Source organism: Daldinia loculata, assembly GCF_022478755.1.
Source record: "Daldinia loculata strain CBS 113971 unplaced genomic scaffold F4817scaffold_15, whole genome shotgun sequence".
Lineage (NCBI taxonomy): Eukaryota > Fungi > Ascomycota > Sordariomycetes > Xylariales > Hypoxylaceae > Daldinia > Daldinia loculata.
In genome coordinates, this window is record NW_026054869.1 from 456260 (window position 1) to 475521 (window position 19262).

At 47.5% G+C, this 19262-nt stretch overlaps 7 protein-coding genes across 7 annotated transcripts; 3 read left to right on the forward strand and 4 right to left on the reverse strand.

Annotated features, from left to right (window-relative positions):
• Positions 1 to 148: 148 nt before the first annotated feature.
• Positions 149 to 2712, forward strand: F4817DRAFT_56834 (uncharacterized protein). Its single transcript, XM_049307646.1, has 3 exons — positions 149 to 566; positions 647 to 1078; positions 1138 to 2712. Exons 1-3 carry the CDS (start codon positions 453 to 455, stop codon positions 2083 to 2085), a joined length of 1494 nt encoding a protein of 497 aa, XP_049160586.1. The 5' UTR covers positions 149 to 452; the 3' UTR covers positions 2086 to 2712.
• A 56-nt stretch (positions 2713 to 2768) lies between these two features.
• On the reverse strand, positions 2769 to 5376 carry F4817DRAFT_56882 (uncharacterized protein). Its single transcript, XM_049307647.1, has 3 exons — positions 4879 to 5376; positions 4246 to 4396; positions 2769 to 4164 (listed from the first exon to the last, which is right to left on the reverse strand). Exons 1-3 carry the CDS (start codon positions 5105 to 5107, stop codon positions 3339 to 3341), a joined length of 1206 nt encoding a protein of 401 aa, XP_049160587.1. The 5' UTR covers positions 5108 to 5376; the 3' UTR covers positions 2769 to 3338.
• A 212-nt stretch (positions 5377 to 5588) lies between these two features.
• On the reverse strand, positions 5589 to 6634 carry F4817DRAFT_333211 (uncharacterized protein). The gene is made up of 3 exons (XM_049302730.1): positions 6300 to 6634; positions 6117 to 6244; positions 5589 to 6054 (listed from the first exon to the last, which is right to left on the reverse strand). Exon 1 carries the CDS (start codon positions 6532 to 6534, stop codon positions 6301 to 6303), a length of 234 nt encoding a protein of 77 aa, XP_049160588.1. The 5' UTR covers positions 6535 to 6634; the 3' UTR covers positions 5589 to 6054; positions 6117 to 6244; position 6300.
• A 2719-nt stretch (positions 6635 to 9353) lies between these two features.
• On the reverse strand, positions 9354 to 10603 carry F4817DRAFT_333220 (uncharacterized protein). Its single transcript, XM_049302731.1, has 2 exons — positions 10195 to 10603; positions 9354 to 10083 (listed from the first exon to the last, which is right to left on the reverse strand). The coding sequence occupies exons 1-2, from the start codon at positions 10339 to 10341 to the stop codon at positions 9766 to 9768; spliced, it is 465 nt and encodes a 154-aa protein (XP_049160589.1). The 5' UTR covers positions 10342 to 10603; the 3' UTR covers positions 9354 to 9765.
• Positions 10604 to 12491: 1888 nt separating this feature from the next.
• Positions 12492 to 13068, forward strand: F4817DRAFT_57027 (uncharacterized protein). The gene is made up of 2 exons (XM_049307648.1): positions 12492 to 12797; positions 12849 to 13068. The coding sequence occupies exons 1-2, from the start codon at positions 12639 to 12641 to the stop codon at positions 12951 to 12953; spliced, it is 264 nt and encodes an 87-aa protein (XP_049160590.1). The 5' UTR covers positions 12492 to 12638; the 3' UTR covers positions 12954 to 13068.
• Positions 13069 to 14999: 1931 nt separating this feature from the next.
• On the forward strand, positions 15000 to 17083 carry F4817DRAFT_57183 (tyrosine phosphatase family-domain-containing protein). Its single transcript, XM_049307650.1, has 5 exons — positions 15000 to 15170; positions 15303 to 15712; positions 16150 to 16484; positions 16648 to 16835; positions 17044 to 17083. The coding sequence occupies exons 2-4, from the start codon at positions 15347 to 15349 to the stop codon at positions 16829 to 16831; spliced, it is 885 nt and encodes a 294-aa protein (XP_049160591.1). The 5' UTR covers positions 15000 to 15170; positions 15303 to 15346; the 3' UTR covers positions 16832 to 16835; positions 17044 to 17083.
• A 43-nt stretch (positions 17084 to 17126) lies between these two features.
• Positions 17127 to 18344, reverse strand: F4817DRAFT_314492 (eukaryotic mitochondrial regulator protein-domain-containing protein; the record flags this gene model as incomplete). The annotated part of the gene is made up of 2 exons (XM_049300409.1): positions 17127 to 17669; positions 17883 to 18344. 2 exons carry the CDS (start codon positions 18342 to 18344, stop codon positions 17127 to 17129), a joined length of 1005 nt encoding a protein of 334 aa, XP_049160592.1.
• Between the last annotated feature and the right edge of the window lie 918 nt (positions 18345 to 19262).

Here is a 19262-nt window from a genome sequence, read left to right on the forward strand (position 1 = left end):
CGTTCCTCTCACTATACATTAGGTACCTACCTATTACCTAAATGCATGTCTAAACGCATGTACATATAATTATTTCTACGCCTCTTCTCTCAGCCCCTTGTTTCTGCCTGCATTTCCGCCCCTGCTTCTAACTTCCGACGCGAAAGAACAACGCTGCTAGACCGACCTACTTATTTCATTTATTTCACTTCACACGACAGTCTCTGTTGTTTAACTGTTATCGTTTCTTACTCACTCCTCACCCTTTAGTCGGCAAATGTCTTCACTTCGTCCCTTCATCCTTTCGAGATACATACAGACTTAAGCGTGCAGGACCCTTCGTCATGCCATATTTCAAAGCTACGAACCCCGCGTGCTATTAATTGTTCATAATCCCCCCACCACGCGTTTCCCTTCAAGGATAAGTAGTTAAAGCAGATTGATAACGTGGCGAGCTCAACAAAAAAGCCACCATGCAATCTATGCAGAGACAGTTCGGGAAATTACTCCACAAGAGCCCTGGAGATAATGCCCGAGTCGCTGTTTTATTAAACGACTACGAGGATGCCGACAGAGTTCTTGCTAAGGTATGAACTAAAAAAATGCCTTTATCGTTCCCAGTCCGCCACAATCTGGCCTCCCGCATACTAATAGTTCATGTTTCCAGATCATTGACCACACCAAGTCATGGCACGAATCCTGGGTAAGCCTGGCTATGGCGCAACTAGGCATAGTCACCGAGTACGACGGCCTCTGGGACCCAATAGTTGGTGCTACCGATGGTCATGGAACAACAGCTGTGCCGACCCCGGATCTCCAGCTCGAACGTACCCTAAGGTTGAAACAGGCTTATACTGAGCTTAAGGCAGAAGTACTGGAGGAAGTAGGTCTCATTGAATCTACAATAATTAAGCCCGCTACCGACGCCCGCGACTGCATTGCGCCCTTAAGGAAGACCATTAAGAAGCGGGAAAACAAAAGGTTAGATTACGAGAAGTGCCAAGACAAGGTCAACAAATTGCAGAGGAAGGTCTCTCGAACTCCCAAGGAAGATGCTGCTCTGGCCAAAGCCGAAACCGAAGTTGCGCGAACAGCTGAGGTACAGATTCTAATACGATGCGAAATAAGATGGATAATTGAAGCTAACGAGCCCCATAGGAATTCGAGATTGCGGACTCACATCTAAGAGAAACATTACCACCTCTCGTGGCCGCGACTTTCAGCATAATACCGCCGCTCATAGCAGGAGTGGTTGTAATTCAGAATAGACTGCTCGGCCTGTATTATACCACGCTTCACAACTATTGTCAAGACTATGACTTTCCATCGCCGCCACCACCCATGGAAAGTGTCATATCCATGTGGTCGGGTGCTTATGAGCCCGTCAAGCGCGAAGTCGAATCCATAGCATGCATCGCAACGGGTAAGGCCGTCCGACAGCCTATGAAACTTCCAGACGATCCAAGCAACATCAACAATAATAATAACGATCGCAAACCATCCACTTCGTCCGCGACTTCCTCCACCGCGGAGAACGGCTTTCACCGTTCACCGTCTGGGCTCATCGGCTCCAGTAACTCCGCACCACCTCCAGCTGGCCCACGGCCAAAACGAATCCCTTCGTCAGCCTCGATAGCGTCATCCCAAGGAAGTAACACAATACAACCAAAGCCGAAGCCGTCGTTTGCTATCGGCAATCATCTCACGCCTACAGACTTTACCACAGCATCTCGACTCGGCCAGGGACTAACACCAGCGATATCACCTGGTTCCACTCAACCACGAGCAGATTATTTCGGACGCCCTTCCCCGACGCCCACAAATGCATCCAGCACGTCGTTCAACGCAGCCGCTAGCGCAGCCGCCATTGCCGTCAAGAAGAAACCTCCCCCGCCCCCACCGCCGAAGAAGATAGGCGCAAACCGGCTAGAGGAGTTCGTAATTGCCCAGTATGATTTCGTTGGGCAGAACGCAGGCGACCTGTCCTTCCGCGAAGGCGATAGGATAAAAATCGTCAAGAAGACGGGCACGGATCAGGACTGGTGGATGGGCGAGATAGACGGCGTCCGGGGCAGCTTCCCGGCAAATTACTGCAAGGCAGCTTAGCAGGTAGCGCGTCTAGAGCAGATCCCAGCTATGTTAGGTTAGGTAAGTAACTAGAAATTCGGAATAAAATGCAGGTATCCGGAACATGCGGTGTTATATATATTTAATGAGTATCACTTCGTTTCTATAATGGTGGTCTAAAGGGGGGGTTCCTTCTACTTGCTCTTTCAGTCATGTCTAAATAAACGGATAAGGCTGGGCGGATGGGTAGATGGATGGATAATGAAATGGGAAAAGATTTACGGTCCTTTATAATAGGATACGCATACCTTTGGTATTTATAAGTATAAAAGGGAGAAAAGAAAAAAAGAAGAAAAAAGAAAAATTGGGGTTCAAGTCAATACAATAGTACTTCTTCTAGTCTTCACTGCAAATAATGGCGTGAGGTCAGAGTATGATATGATGAAGTATTGATGCTTCAAAAATATTGATGCTTCAAAAATATATGCATTCAGTCTGCTTAGTTTTAGGTATTTACGTCCGCCTAACCTAACCTAACCTAGCACTCAACCAAGAGAGTCAGTCACTCAATCACACCTACTACTCCTCCCCATCAAATAGATAAATATCTTCATTTTCCATTTCCGAAACCCAGCAAAAGCACAGACCAGCCCATTTCCAATATCAATCAAACAACACGAACGGATTGCCCACGCGGGAGCTGCCTCTTAGCGAGTAGAGCAAGAACGAAAGTAAGTCTATAACAGAGGCCGGGGCAAATCAAATCAAATGAATTAAAAAACGATGGCGGATATCAGACTGCCGCGCGATTGACAACCTATTTGCCATTTCCCTACGCCTGTTGAATCCATGCATGCAAGTGTAGTAGCTGTTGCTGTATCATCCAGTCTTTGTTGAGGATATCGGGTATCATAAACGAGACAAATGAAATATCGCGGCTCGAGGCGCCGGTACGTGTGCTTGGGCCAGGAGTCGTGATGGCAGTCAAACAGGTGAAAATGCCGTGATAAATAGATCCAGACCGCGCAATGCAACTCTTAACCTCGGAACTGAAAGAATGGTATCGTTGATACCCGAACAGGAGACCTCCCCTCCCCTATTCTTAGGTACGGTAAGCCTGAATTCGGGCTGTTGGAAAGACCTCCACGACCAGGAATCTGCTCAGAGCGCCGAGGATCCAGTGGCAGAAAAAAAACGACGATACGGCAGACGATTAATCACAATATCCCATTCCGATAAATCTAGTAACAGCGACGTATGCTGTGTATCATACGCAAAGGCGGCGGGAGGGCTCAGAATGTGCTAGGTCCCAGCTCAACGGTGGGTGATGTCGTACCCTCTCGTCGTTTGCGTTCCTCTTCGGCTCTTATAGCCCGTGCGATCTCTTCTACTTGAATATCCGCAGCGCCCCGTGCTCCCAAGTAACCATCTTGAGCATTTTCGAGTTCCATAGGTGTCACGGGTCCAGGAGATCCCAAAGGTGCCAGTCTTGGCTTACCCGGCCCGGGCATGGTTGTAAACCCGATCGTCCTCAACGAACTTAGTGCTGCCGCGTTGACATTTCCACCGTTAAGAGCCAGCGTCGCTTGAGCAATCATATCGCGTTGGTACTGTTGTAATCTACGTTTCGCGTCCGACTCATTCCGTGAATGACCCAACGCAGAAGAGTCTCTGGTGGTAGGTACAAGTGATTCCGACTTGGATCCCATCGGAGGCAACGGGGTCGACGTTGGTGGGCGGGTCTGCTGGCTTCGCTTTTCTTCTTTTCTCTTCACATAGTTGGAAGGGTAATACTTGCCCATTGGTAGAGGGCTGTCCTGGGTGCCAGTCGGCATGTAGCTAGCAACGGGGGTGTGAGACCTGGAATCGAAACTAGGTTCTGGCATGCTTGTGGCATTTGGTGGCGCAAGCTTCGTGGATCGTTCTGGCATAGTTACGGGGGCCGTAGTAGAAGGGATAGCTCCCGTCGATGCTTTAGCGGAAGTGGTTTTCTCAGGACCGGGGGAGTCGGACTGGCTCGCACGTTCGATGGATTTCATACGGGCCTGGGAAGCATCAAGCTGAAACGGGTGAGGACGATAAATACGGGCTTGCTCCTCATGCAAGGGAAAATAACCACTATTACCAGGCGAATATTGTTAGCAACGATTGTTGAACGTTAAACTGCTAGCGCATCCATATCCGACTCAAGAAGCTTACCCAGGAAGATCGCCGCGAGCTGAAAGAGGTGCAGGTGGAGTGTAAACAGGAGCACTATTAACCTTCTTTACAGTGGGCAACTCGATTGCAATTGGTTTGGCTCGAGCAGGCGTTGATCTAGGAGCGTCGAAAAGGACCTGGTCTTTTTTTCCTGAATCAGTTGGAAGATTTATTTAGCAATGGTCCGAGTATGACGCAGTTTAACAAAAGCAAGCGTGGAACCAAAGACTCAAAGACAAGTGGAAGAGGGGTGCATAGATGGGCGTTTCAAAGGGGGACTGCGGGAGCCAAACAGCACCTAGCTAAAGAAGCTAAAGAAAAACGGTATCCTTGAACATGCACCCCGCCTTAGGGGTTGATAGTGGAGAGGAGTTGGAGGAGTATTGGAGCATTGGAGAGCGTTAGTGGCTTGCTGAGCCATCCAACCACCGTCTCCCGCCCGCGGTCACACGTCGAAAAATGGCAATCTTCACCGCAGACTGCAGACTGCAGACCGCAGACCGCAGACCGGCATTCCGGATTAGAAAACAAAGAAAACACAACCCGTGCACATCTAAAGTAAACGACCCATTTTCTTGTGAAAAGATCATCGCTCGCTAACAAGAATTATGAATATATAAAGTATAAACATACCGCCAATAGGTCTAAGATTTGGAGAAGATCCGGGTTTGTGCGATGGATTATCCATCGATGGTTTTGGCGAAGGTCTCGTAGAGAAGATAATATCGTCTTGCCGGATGTCGGGTGATGAGAGAGGTGACGCTTCGGATGAACTTGACATGTTTCTCGAAGGTGGAGGCGGTCGTCTTTTCATGGAAGACAAGTATGAAGATGGCTTAAACGAACGGCTGAAGCCTGCCATGTTATCGTCAGTACCTCTAAGCCGCAGCTCACTAATCTGCCCTTGCAGCCGAACCCCAAATAAACGTAGAGACCAGGAAACCTAATGGACCACAGGACTCTCAGTCAGTACAGCTCTTCAGAAGTCGGTTGGTGTGTTTAGGACTAGACGTCGCACGGTCCTTGGCCAGTCATAAACAAGTAGGTAGATATGAGATAGGTAAGCCGAAGAGTATGTTGAATTTGTCGAGACTGGAGCCCGTTGTTCAAATGGCCTTATATGTCGAATGGGCCGGTGGAGGTTCCCACTTGTTGTTTATACCAATGGTGTTCCTTAGGAATTTATCTTCTTCCTCTCATATGACGACGTGCTTCACGTTTTGAAATAATGCAGAAGTCGTGCTACCCAACAAGCGACGGTTCGGTGCGGTGCTTGATCAAATACCAAGCAAACATGACAATGCAATAGATCGAAGAAGGATGGGGTTTTGTCAGGTATCTTACCTTGGCAAGAAACGTCGGTGGGTTTATGTCCAACGTGAGGGTTGATACCTCGCACTTCTATAGGTAAACTATAGTACGGGCTGTTATCGAAACGTGATTTGGTTTCGAAAGAAGATCACCGTCCCGACCCGTGGCGGGCTGAATAGTGCGTACGTAATGCGTGGTATGTAGTATGTAGTATGTAGTATATAGTGCGCAATGAGAGGTACGTGTGTCTAAAGTATCCGGCGTCTCCACTCGCAATTTGACCATGGATTCATGGATTAACTGACGGGTGGAATAGGTAGATGGAGGGATGGATGGATATGTATGAAGAGACCCGCTTCCTCCCGTTCGTTATGTCTAATTGTCTACCTTTAACCCGAGGGGGAGACGGGTGCCCTTGGCAGATGATGTAAATATTCTTGGTCGCTCGAAATTATTGTTGTTCAAAAGAGAGCAGGTGTTTAAGCATTGGTGGAGATGCTAAGTAAACGTGATAGTGAATGTGAGTGAGTGTGTGTGGTAGAGTACACCCAAACACACACCTTTCAAACGGAAACCCCAGACCCCCTGATGAGATTGTTGGAAAGTACTTTATATCGTATAAAGCCGGTCGCGATAGATGTTCGGAAAGTCGGGATTAACTAGCATTTCTTCTGATAAGATGACGACTCTGGTCTCTTAGTCCGCCGTATAGCCATCCGAAGGAATAGGCTCTAGTACTGTACCTTATGGTGTGTTATAAGTTATCGGCTTGCTTATTATCACCGCAGGAATATATGTAATATCTTTAAAGATGATTGCTACCAAACACGGTAATGTGGCGTTAGGTACGGGAACCCTTCGAGGAGTAAAGCACTTCGGATTCAAAAAGGCATTGATGATGGGTGGTTGTGATTGGTAAGAAGTTCCAATGCATATAGGTATCAAATCAAACAGAAAAAGGTAAGCACGTCGATACATATATGTACATACATTATCGCACTTGCCTAGATCTGCAAGAATTTATAATTAGTTTCCCTCTTAAAGCTGAATGAGAAGACAAATAATATAAGCACCTACCTAATGTTTAGTAGTTAGGCACTAATATTGCGTAAAGCTTGGAATTTTTCGTAGGGATCCTTCGACTTTCTACATGTAAGTACATCATACTACCTAACAGGCTAACCTAGACTTGTATGCAGGTAGGCTCCACTCCACCTCATGAAGAAGGAAACTTGGAAGTACAGTACATCTGAACTGACAGTTTTGTACCGGGGTAGGTAGATTCGTATGTGATAGGTACCCTTCGCTCATTGGGTAGCCCTATCAAAGTGTCATTTCCGCCCACTGCAACATATTGGCGCAAAAGGGAAAAAGAAAAAATAACTAGTAAGATTTACAGCATTGTCTACGATCGCCTACTCTCTCCTCACGATTGCTCGATACGATTATACCAACATGTCAACAATATGCCGACAGGTCGGGCTAGCATTAATGTATCCTCGTACGTAATGGGTAATTCTTGACGATCATCCAACCTCTAGATGAGGCCGCATCATACGAGCCCTGCTAACCATCAACGCGTCCCACCCACATCAATCATACCTTGATCTCGGCCTGTAGCAGTGTAGGTACCCTCCAAACTACCTAACCCCCTAGACTGACCTCTCTAGACTGCCCTCTCTAGACTGCCCTCTCTAGCTTGCCCTCACACGCTCGGCCGATTGCATCTTCCGATTACCTACTCCATACCGGCCGGGGAGAGTTCATATCGGCCAGCGTGTAAGATGTAGAGGAGCAAAACCCGCCTAAGTCTCCTCCATCTTCACCATGTCTTCTTTACTACCCTATCAAATTTATGACATAGCCCGCCTGCGACAAAACATGACCGGTCCCCGAACTCGCAGTTTACCGCAAACCCCGGTGACTTGGAAAGTAGGATGTTTTGGTAGTCTGGGTGCGTTGCTACCCAGCGTACAGTGATCAACATTTCCATATCGCACATCAAGTTGCCTCCATTCTCATAACTAAGCAGCTCTAGGTACCCAAATACACACAGCCTCTAGACACTAGGAACTCTAGCGTAGGCACAGTCCCACAAGACCTCAGCCTATGATACATGCCTTATGCATAATACGCGAGAGTATTCTACTAGGTTAGGACATTATGTCCCTATTCATCAAGGGAAATTTGTAGTCCCGAAGGGTAGAATGAGATCACAAAATGAGTAGAATATCCAAAAATAGCGTTTGCGAATTTTACCGCTGATGCCTCTGTCTTAGATTATTGCCACGAGCTAAATTCTAGACGGGTGCCCAACCGCTTAACTAGGTCCCCTCGTGAGATCATCCAGCATCTGCATTTGGGTTTGAGACTTACAGCTGTGAACAATTCAATATGTGGCCATGACGAGCCCATTAAAAGTGTACGTGTATGCGGCGGCTTCTTGTAACCTCCTATCAAGGAGGAGAACCAAAGAATACATCATTCCAACGATCTAGTAACATCTCGCAACATCTCGCAACTTTCTTGACGAAGCTGAAAATGAAGCGCCTGAGCCTGTCAGCGACAGGCACGCAATGCCTTTACTACATACATAGTGTACCTATTCGCACCACTAGCACCGGACGATGCCGGAAAGAGATAAGTCCCCGCCGATCTACCAGTAGATCGATGTTCGGGGAAAAAAACATGGTTCCCATCGTCGCCCGGGGTCTATGTACATAGACTACGTCGAGCGACTTTAGAATAACCCTGCTCTCTCTGGGTCTTCTCCGCGTTGACTCTCCTCTCACACGTGTAGGTACGTACTATATACGCCGTCATTATCAATCTCAAAAAACTCTAGCTTCGAATCGACACTCCCTCGGCTCTTTGCTCCGAATGGTCGAAATTAGGTGTTCTCTCAGTTCATATGGCTATTACGTATCTGCATAATTCCTCATCGCACGTCTATGTGACGAAGATCTTCGACTAGTAAGGTTCACAACGCCCGGTCCCTTGTCACGAATTTTCTAGCAGGAGATTTAAATGCGCTAAGCGCGGTTCTGGCCGGGTCCCAACTTTGACTCGGGGAGTATCAATCTTGACAGGGGGATCCGGTAAAAAGATTTTGAAGGATCGACCATAGCGTCCTAATAAGCAGAACATCATTAGTATCAGTGTCGATTATATTCTAATCGTAATTGCCACAGATCTAATTGTAATTGTCACAGAGTGGGAGGTTTGGCCATGACAGGGGAAAGTCCCCGTTTCCCCCTGACGTTGAACAAATGAGAGGGAGAGACGAAGAATTCTACCTATAGCAGATTTGATATGACGTAGGTGGTAGTCCAAGGCGGTCCCTTGGCGCATATCTCGGGATCCTCAAGTAGCGTTTACCCACTTGACATCCTACCAAAAATCGCAAAACAGGCACACATAAAACCAACGTGACGATATTACGGCCTAAAGAAACAACAGATAGTTCGTCAAGTTTTCTTGTGATACATAGCGGCATGTGAAGGGGGCCTAACCTTTCCACTGCCAGCCGGTAAAACATCTATGTGGTAAGAGAACCGTATAGGCTACGATAAGAGGTAAGATATTAATTAATGCATTGCATTGCATATACGCAGTCACTTTGGAAAGCCACTCATCTAACTGCATATCTTAAAAAAAAAAATCGAAATAAGCACACACATAGCCGCAGCTCAGCGGTTTTGGATCGGTAAGGCTGCATAGAGTTTGGACTCTCATACTTCATCTACATATACGTATGCCATGTGGTTTTGAGACACCGGGAGTTTACGGTGGGTATAGGTTAAGGTGTATATCTTAAGTAGATGATGACAGGTTCTTCGGAGTACGTTGCAATAAACGTCATGTTCTAGGCGGCACTTTGAGAAATAAGCAATCTCATTCTTATTGATGCTTTATGCAGAATCGAATGAGCTGCAGACCAAGAATGCAACGTGGCATACCTAGACTTCGCAGAGCCTCGAATAACTATCTAACGACTCCAACTCCTGATTATGTCACTTTACATCCATGACGAATTATTCAGAAATCCAAGTCGTGCTTTTGGGTATTCGAAACTCTCACAACGCCAAGCTGTCCCTTATCGTTTTCATCATCGTAATCGCACATACCCTAAGCTTTCCCACCAAGATCAGCCCCAAAATTATCAGATCTTCGAAACAATATGATAGCCGTACTTCGTATATGATATAATTATAGCTGAGCACGGCCCGTAAAGCGGCTTCGCCTCTCGCGGTGAGTCCACCAATAAGTGGCACTCGCAACGAATCCAATAAGCCAGAGCAGTGCGTTCGCCAAGTCAACCCACACGGCGTTCTTCATCCTCTGGATGTCTCCATTACCTTCGGGGTCCTCATGGATATACATGCCACCAAACAGACCGAAGAGCGCTATCCACAAGATAAACATGATAGAGTTCCATACCGTAACTGCAGCGAATCGTAGGATAAAAGGTATGAAATAGAGGATAGCCGTCAGTGCGGCAAGAACCCCCACAACTTCAGCGTAGACCTATAAAATAGTAGTACTTCTGTCAGCCTTTCCCACTTCAAATGTTCTAAGCAAAGACCCCAACATCAGCTTATCGCGGGGGCGGGGGCGGGCGGGGACGATCTGGCATACCCATTTCCCATCGATATATTTGCCCTGGGAACGCGCGCGCGCAAGGTCAATGCCGTATAATCCACAGACGGTAACAGCAAGCACAAATTGGACAAAGTGAAGAACAGAGAAGAGCAAATAGCTCGCTGCCATGCCCAAGATACCCATAATTGCAAGGCTCGGCGCAATGAGGAAAGAATGTCGATTGCGATGTCGACTAGCTAATACTATATCGCCGCGGGCTTTAATAACGATATGATGCTGCGCACTATATAGCGAGCACGCGCAAAAGAATGGCTGTGGAAAAACACAAACGCTTGGAGCTAAAGACGATTGATGCCAAAGGATAGAAGTTAGAAGCTTGAGGCCGTTTAGGCGTGTAGGCGAATCCTCTTATCCTTGTTTGTAAGAAATGAAAAAACGATAAACGATGACGAACTATGACGAACCATGCGTCTGTGCTTCCAAATGTGTCTAGCCCCCAGACTCTGACATATGTATCTTTGTAGATTTCCTAATTCAGACACCATCAATGTATCTGCCTCCTTTAGGCGTGCCAAGAAAGGCTAGTTAGTTGCTATTGGTGAACTGAAACTGAAAGCAGCCCGTCGGACTTTCGCGTATAAGTGCTTTACTTAGTTTCGTGTAGTTAGACTTTCGAAAAAGCATTTCTAATTGCACTACATTGTAATAAGTTAGATTCTTAATCCATAGTTACCTCTTAGTACGTAGGAGATAGTTAAACTTGGATACTTTTGCTTTTAAATGGTCTGATGAGTTCTTTAGCGATTACACTAGTTAACTAGTTAAAGCAAATATTATAACTACCTGTTTGAAAAGACCCCTGATAAAGACTAGTTGATACCGACAGCTCGGTAGGATCGAGGCTAGAGTTGCTCGGAGGCCTGTTACCAGTGGCGACATAGGTTCGGGTTCGCATTCAATAATAGCCTCAAGGGTTACTATCAGCAGCAATCAGATATGCAATGGTCTTTACTGCTGAAAACGTGGGGGTTGAACCAAACTTGACAAGTCACTTTACGGGGCTATTCCAAGAGGCTGTCAGCTATGAACTCTCCTTGCTAGATCTCTGAGGCTCGTTGATCGAGATTTCCGAAGGAGATATCTCTTGTGTCTAAGATAGTCGGGCAACGTGGGCTGTCTCTCCCAATCCACGTCCAATGAGAGGTAACCCCAACTCTGATACCCCTCCAATTATTGCACGTCTCTAAGTCTCACGACATGTTTTTGGGAGAGCCGCATGATGAACAAACCACCTCTGTTGATTTCATCAGATATAGCAAAGCTTAGGACTTAAAATTTGGGATATATAAGTGATGAGGCCCACGTCCGACTCTTGGAACCGTCGCAGGATGCTGAAGGCGCCGGCTGAGTTCCGGGGTCAGTCGGGGTGTACGCGGCCGCTTATCATGTCCGAGTCTGAATCTCAGCTGTGCAGTTACACCGTTGGATTCCTTCGCTTACATCATATATCTAAAGATGAACTTTTCTTTTTTTCCCTCTTTTCTTCTCAAGAAACCTCGAGGCCACCCCCGCCTCGTATACGCGGACCGCTTGTTCGTTCCCGTCGATGCCAACGCCGGTTTCAGACCGCCTGAGGCGTTAGTTCAGCTACCTCCTAATTTCGGTAGACGGCGCGTTATAATGGCGGTCGTACAGATGACAGGTCTACTGGCGCGACTCGCTGGTTCAAGAGGGATGGTGGTGCATGGGGAATCAGCCCTACGACCGGCGGGCCTCATGGCTATGCAATGCGACTCTTGTGCAGTTGTTGGGTCCTTGTCGCCTGAATGACAGGCTACCGAGCCAGTGGGAGCCAATATAATCGCGAAGCGGTTACCGAAAACTGTATAGTGGCTGTGGGAACACTTGTCAAAGAATCGCCGGTCTCCTCAAAGCGTCGTCCGCAATCAATATTGAGGATTAGATGCGTCAATCAACATCCTATATTCCACCGAGAAGGGTGTAAGGAAGTGGAACTCGTCCTACCGAATCTATCTAGGTTTCTCGTTGGGAAATGCGTCACATGTCGAAGTTCGAGTTACTCAATCAAAATGGCGATGCTGTTGACTGGGAAGCCTGTTAGCTTCGCCAATCTCGTGCCTAACCACTTAGATGTAGGGTTTCGACAGGCGTATCCTCTTCCCTGACCGAGTCCTAGTCAGTCATACGACGCTGACATTCCGAGCCACTGGAAGTCTATCAGCGTAACAACCAGATATGGCTCCTGAGACTACAATCTTGCTATCTACTTGGTTACGATACTGGGCTGTGAGTTTCCAAGATGTGGTATAAAGTCCATTGCGAGTCCTCCTTCTGGATGCCTGGATCTATCGCCATTACTCGTCTACGAAAGCTCCTAGCTACTCAATTCGCAGCAAACAATTTTGTCGAATATACTCTACTATCTTATACCGAATTTTACTTGGTTTTTAATATTTATCATGGCCCCGTTCCACTCACACTGCAAGCAGATTGCTTACTCGGACGGCATCGAGGAAAGCTACAATGACAACTTCACCACCACTTGTTTCTCCCACGGGGCAGCGCCAATGACAAATACCTTAGCGAGCTCAAAAAAGGAAGAATGGCGCTGGAAATGCGTGCGTTACTTGTCCCTCTATTACTATAGCCTGTAACTAACGTAGTTGAAGTGCAATTGCAACCCTGGCACTAACAACTCATACTTGTTCGATGAGTGTTGCACCGAATGTTCACATAGGAGATGTGATAGCTGCGAGATTTGGACCGTGAAATAGATGCCTAAGCTAGGTATTAAGCATGGCGGGCATTCATGGGAGGCGCGGGGGTTTTCGCTTTTTCTTTTTCGGGAGGCTCCGGACTGAGAACATACACTTCGGCATCTCCGTCTCTCCTTTTCCGACTAGTGGAGGTCATACGGTCTTTAAAAGTTCCAAAAGTTCGGACATATTTCGCCTCTCATTTGTGGATTGGACAGAATCAATGTAGATGAAAGCTCGCGCCGGTTATGGTTTACATGGGATTTGCCTTCATCTCGGGGAACATAAAAGCGGCACAGACTCAGATTTCATTATGTACTACCGATAGACTGATAGAAAATCCTCACGGTTATAACACTTTGAACGGTGATACAAATGGCGACACAGGAGGTGGTGACATGCGGCTGATAACACCTAAAATGCTAATGTTGGAAGAGTGACTTTCCGAAACTGGCTGTCCCAACCGTAAATCCCTTGTGACTCGCCTCGCATATAGTCAAAGGATTTAGACTTGGGCGGAAATGCAGCTAAAGGATGCGTAGCTACCATACATGCATGCATGAGCCCTAGGAACCAGCCGCCGGCTACACTTTAAACTATTTCGATACAACGAAATCTACGACCAACAAGTATCCTGACACAGCTAATGTAGATACAGTCGTACTGCTACCGCGTCCTCGTACATATCCTGGTACCTACCCCTATATTAACTGAGAGGAATGACTGACTACCCATGTATATGTATGTCACTTATTACGGTTACGCCCGCTGGAACTACACTCTGCTTACGGGAAGTCTTATGGAAAGTAACACTAAAGCTATACCGAAAAATCTAGGCATTTAACAGCACCAATTGGCAACGAGCCTTACGCCAAACCCTTGTCAGGGGCGGGCGCCGCCGACGGCAATTGGTAAACACAGCCTTGAACGAGTTTCGGCTCCTCTAGCTCACGTCAAAGTCGAGGCAAACCCAAGGCTTCCAACGCTAACGACTAGGCAGCTTGGTGCCTTCTAGGCCGTCTATATGCGACCTGACAGGAAGAAGAAGAAAGGGCTAGGGCGGACCCGTCAGCCAGAAGTGTTCATACTGGGAATAGCGGTGGGGACAAATGTTACTACAGTCTACTATACAAATTCAGCCCCCCCCCCCCCTTTTTTTTCACTTTCCACCCTTGATATACCGCACAAGGTCATTCCCGCAACTTGCAAGCTGAGTAAGGATGCGGCCGGGCGTTTATTAACGGCATGCCGTCACTCGGCTAGACCCAATTGAGGTTCCGAGACACATCATCGACGCACTGTTGCCTATCTTCGGTTTCTCAATTCGGTCGCGGTTGAGAAATATCCGGAGCTTGACAGGTCTGGAAGAAACTGCACTTGCTGGGTTGTTGCGTTAAAGGATGTAGTTGATGCTGGGCTGTGACTTGGGAACATGGGACATGGGGTTACGTGTTGGTATGTCCCCACATTTTTGAGGCTCTGTGTGGAGATTATAACTCGTCACATGAGAAGATGATGAAAGTAGTTGGTTCCGTACAAGATTATCTTCAGGGTCCTGCATGTGATTAATGGCTAGTCGTGTATATCATAACATGGCGTATTATGGCGTACATAATTGGCTTATGCGTTGCAGCTGGTTTGAGTAATAATCTTTATTATTATTTTGGGTTACGGATTATGCAGATAAGATATGGCTGACTAAAAGTATTGCGCCAAGGTTACACGCTGTTAGTACCTCTTACCTATAGAATGCTGTATGTACATTATAATGCATGTACTTTTTATATACCGTTCGCATATATAATATACATGAACGCTGAGTACATACATGCACGTTTCGCAGATTGAGACTTGTCATACCTACAGTACCTAGGTACATAGGTATTGGAACCCCTCCTTTTTTTCCCCCTCTTGTTTCGCTCCATTCATCTTTCACCGTTTTCTACAATTTGGAATATAATTTCTATTCACCGAAAATTGGGCGAATGGATTTATCCATCTTCCTGCTGTGTTGGTTATACCAGCATTCTCCCATTGACAACTCACAGAGCCCAATGAGCCACTTATCGTGGAATCCGACTTAGCTATACGGACAAGGTAGTATAGAGGGGCTTGTCCTTGGCCAACCAATTGACCAACCAATTGAAACTTGATCCAAGCACTCGGTATCTTATTGGCCGGATCTGTCATTTACTACAGCATGTGGCGTCTCATCCCTAGATCCGTTCCTTTCATGTATGAAAATCACTGCTCCGGATCTCCTCCGACAGCTTACGTCCACACTCTATTGTATACTTACCTATCTAAGGCTCCCAGGCCAGCCTCACGCGGAGTAAGAAACTAACCTAAAAGGTACTTCTTCTCAAGGTCCCCTGGTCAACCTTGTACAAAAGGAAAGAAAAAAAAGCAAAATGGCGGAAACCGAACTTCCCAGTCCGCCCTTTGTGCCAATTTCTGGACTGCCCAATTTCCGCGACCTCGGAGGTTACCCAGTGGGTGAGTCCAAGGTCGTGCGCCGCGGCTTAGTCTTCCGCTCTTCGGAGCCGTCTAAGGTCACCGACGACGGCGTATCGAAGCTGCAGGACCTAGGTATTGCGAAGGTGTTTGACCTACGCTCGGCGGTGGAGATCGAGAAAGGCTTGCGCGACGGCTACGGCTGGAAGATCAAGGAGTGGGACGGCGCGAGCCGCCATTTCGTTCCCGTCTTCTTAGACCAGGACTACTCTCCCGAAGCATTAGCTGTTAGGTACAAGAACTATTCTTCAGAACACGCAGAGGTACGTATTGCAATTACGCGCGTAACGCGCCAAAGAGCCGCGGACAAGACCCATGTTGGAACGACGCAGGCAGGCTTTCTAGGGGTGCTGGACTTTTGCCTATCCCTTCTAGTTCGGTCCGAAAATTAGGATCAAACAAGCGGATGATTAGGAGATTGGGGCTGAGGGAATATAGAGTTGCATTTGCTTTTATTTCATTTGCTTGTATTTTGGGGGCGGGCAAACCCTCGCTGGCCTCATTTTGGGCCAAGGTTGAAGAGCGGTGATAAGTAAATGGGGTCCGTTGGGCAGTTACGCTCGCTTTGCCGTACTCCGTTCACCACTCGCTCGAAGCAGGCTGCCTCATGCTTGCGTGTTACCAAGTCACTAGTTTAAGTCGTTCCAAGAGGCTAACAGCTCAACCCGTGTATGCACCTAGACTGACATTTCTTGACTAGGGTTTTATAGCAGCGTATAGCGATATACTCGTTGCGGCGGCTTCGCCGAGTAACAGTTACGCGCCATTCAAGACGATACTAGAGCATCTAGCCTCACCTTCATCCTCCCCGCCGACGCCCTGCCTCATCCACTGCACAGCCGGTAAAGATCGTACCGGAGTGATCTGCGGGCTGATCTTGAGCTTATGCGGTGTACCCGATGAGGTTGTAGCGCATGAGTATAGCTTGACGGACTTGGGGCTCAAGTCGCGTCACGAGGAGCTCATTTCGCATCTGATGAGCAACCCGGCGCTACAGGATCACCCAGTAGCTGCTAGGAGGATGGTTTCATCCCAGTATGTCCTACTTCTGCTTCGTATATTAAACTAACCAGCCCGTCTCGTTGGGACCTCACTGCCTCCCTTTCACCGATTTGCCATCAACGTTTTTACTCATTATCACTTAACTCTTGTCTTGTGATATACTTGCGTATTGGGAGGCTAACTTGTGGAACTATAGAAAAGAGGCCATGCTGGGCACATTGGCCAAGATCCGTAATACTTATGGATCAGTCGAAAAGTGTGTCGTTGACCTGGGACTACTATCACCTGACGGGATTAGGCAGCTACAAAGCAACCTAATTGTCGATGTGAACGAGAAAGGGGTAGTGCCATGGCAGGACCATGCTAAACTATTGTTGTAAATCGGTGGGTATATGCAAGTCTTGAGTAATATGTATACAGAAAGCTGGATGCTGAATCTGGCCCGCTCTTCATAGATAGACATCATTCATGGACCCTCAAGACGTCTTACCCACTCCATGCGTCTTTCGACTTAGATATTCATACATTTTTCGTACAAACATTCCTCCGTTATACTGTCTAACGCTCTGCTCAGATAAGCTGATTAACATAGCCGCAGTAATCCCGAAGGCACCGTCGTATGCATAGGGCCCCGGCGCATCAATAACTTGAATAGTATTCTCTCCTAATACTAGATCAAGGTACTGATGTAGGAATCTTGATTTCGCCCTTGGCGCGGTCGTAGTACGGCGCACCGTACCTCCAGCCGACAGCGTGCCGCGCCCTGCCCTTAGCGCCAACGTTCTCCGAGTTGATCTGCTTGAAGCGGAACTCGAAGCGATTCGAGCGTACTCGGGTAGTGTATTTCTCCTCCAAAGTAGCCTTTGCAAGCTCTTTGTCGGCAGCCTTCCTTTCCGAATCCATCGCAGCCTGCTTGAACCTTTCCGAGGCGTCCCACAGTGGCCGACCCTGCAGAATATCCTTCTCCATCTGGATTAATTCCGGATGGGGAACACGCTGGTCCGCCGACAGCAGCTTTGGGTGGAAGGCCTTGGCCGCGTCGGCACGTGTGAAGTGACGCGATTCGGACGTCGGCCAGAAGATCTGCTTTGTGGTGTACGGATGTACGTGCAGCTCGTTAATGGGCTCGAACGGCTCGTTCCGTAAGTCAGGTTTGAACGTGTGCGTAGGTAACATACCCAGCACAGCTCTGGCATATGGTTTTGCCAACTTCTTCCCCTGACGTTGCAGCATGTTAGCAACGGGCACTCTTAAGAGAAGAAATCTCAAGTGTGAGAAATGTGAGAGGCGACTGTTATCAGAGAGGCTCGCAACAAAAGTTTGTAACCATGTAGTTGTCTTAAAGACTTATCGAATTGGGTAATGTTGATAATCATCATACAAAGCGCCGGATGGATTTGAATAATAGAAAAAATGTAAGAGACGACTAACCTTGGCTATCCAGTCCTTCTCGACTTCCTTTAACCTCACAACAGCAGCTACTCTTCTAATATCGACACCTAGTTCGGCAGAGACGGCTTTGATGGTTTCGCCCTTCTGCATCACCTTCGCCCATATTAATTCCCTCGCTCGGTCATCTAAGACGGGCTGGCTTTTGAAATGGGGGTTGAGGGGGAAAGGGCGATCGACATTCCGCTCATCGTCCCCGGAACTCTGGAGATAATTGGTGTCGCCGGGCCTGTGTTTACGGAAAGTGGAGCCTTGGCCGTTGATCCAAGTCCTGAAGATACGACGGATCTTGGTGAAGCGCGGCCGGCTTGGAGTGGTTGAGAAGCTAGCTTTGCTCTGGGAAGGAGGACATGGCTGCGGGTGACATCGACTTGAGGCCGATGGGACTGCGCATCGGGTCAAGGCGGATGATACCGTCGACGGGCCTGGTATGCGTGGTGGCATCGCAGGAGCATATGACAGCTCGACTCGCGGAGGGTGAGGATGAAGCTTTTATATTAATTGGGGAATCCACCGTAATGTGAAAATCTTCGTTGCGAAAAAATCCACTGGTGGGGTACCGGAGCTGGAAGAATATTGAAACGGCGATTTGAGATTGGTGACCTAAATCTTGGAAGTTTCTATCGATGAAACGCCGGTACTTGGGTACTTAAATAGTGTACATTATGTTATGTACATAGTGGGAGAAAATGTAGATAAGACGGGAGTTAGGTACATAGAGCTCAAGCAAACGGGCAAGCAGGTCGGGTCCTTTCCCCCACATGCCTATCGGGACATATATGGTCCGCTTGCTGGCTGGACGTTTTTTACCCAGAAAGTTTGACTTTTTTTTTTAACTCCTTCGTCCGTTGCAGCGTCTCTTGCTCGTGTCAAACCGGGGATTTCGACCAACTGCATCTCAAGAAGGAGAAGGTGCTTTTTTCTCGTTCATGTCTGTCTATGTACGCATGCAGCAATACCCAAGTCACTGTGCATGTTGCCTATTGTTAGTTTGGAGGCGTCGGCAATTCCACCTGACTCGCACCTCATTCTATACGACCGTTAAATGCTCGAATCAATAGTAAATGCTTGGCAACTTACACGCACCCCAACTGACATACTGCAGAGAGCAACCTATACCTATACTGCTATAGTCGCACATACTCTTTTTATTTTTTATCGTAATTAATTACTATCATCTCATCTTGGCTAGGTATTTTACGAGTCGAGAGAAAGGTACTTGGAAAGACGACTGTTCCGCTGCACGTACACCATACTACACTACATACACCACTACTCTCTCTTAGCCGGGACTCAAAAATCCCACCTACATATAGTTAACCTATATTAGGTCTAATGGTTACGACCACTGGGAGGGCACTA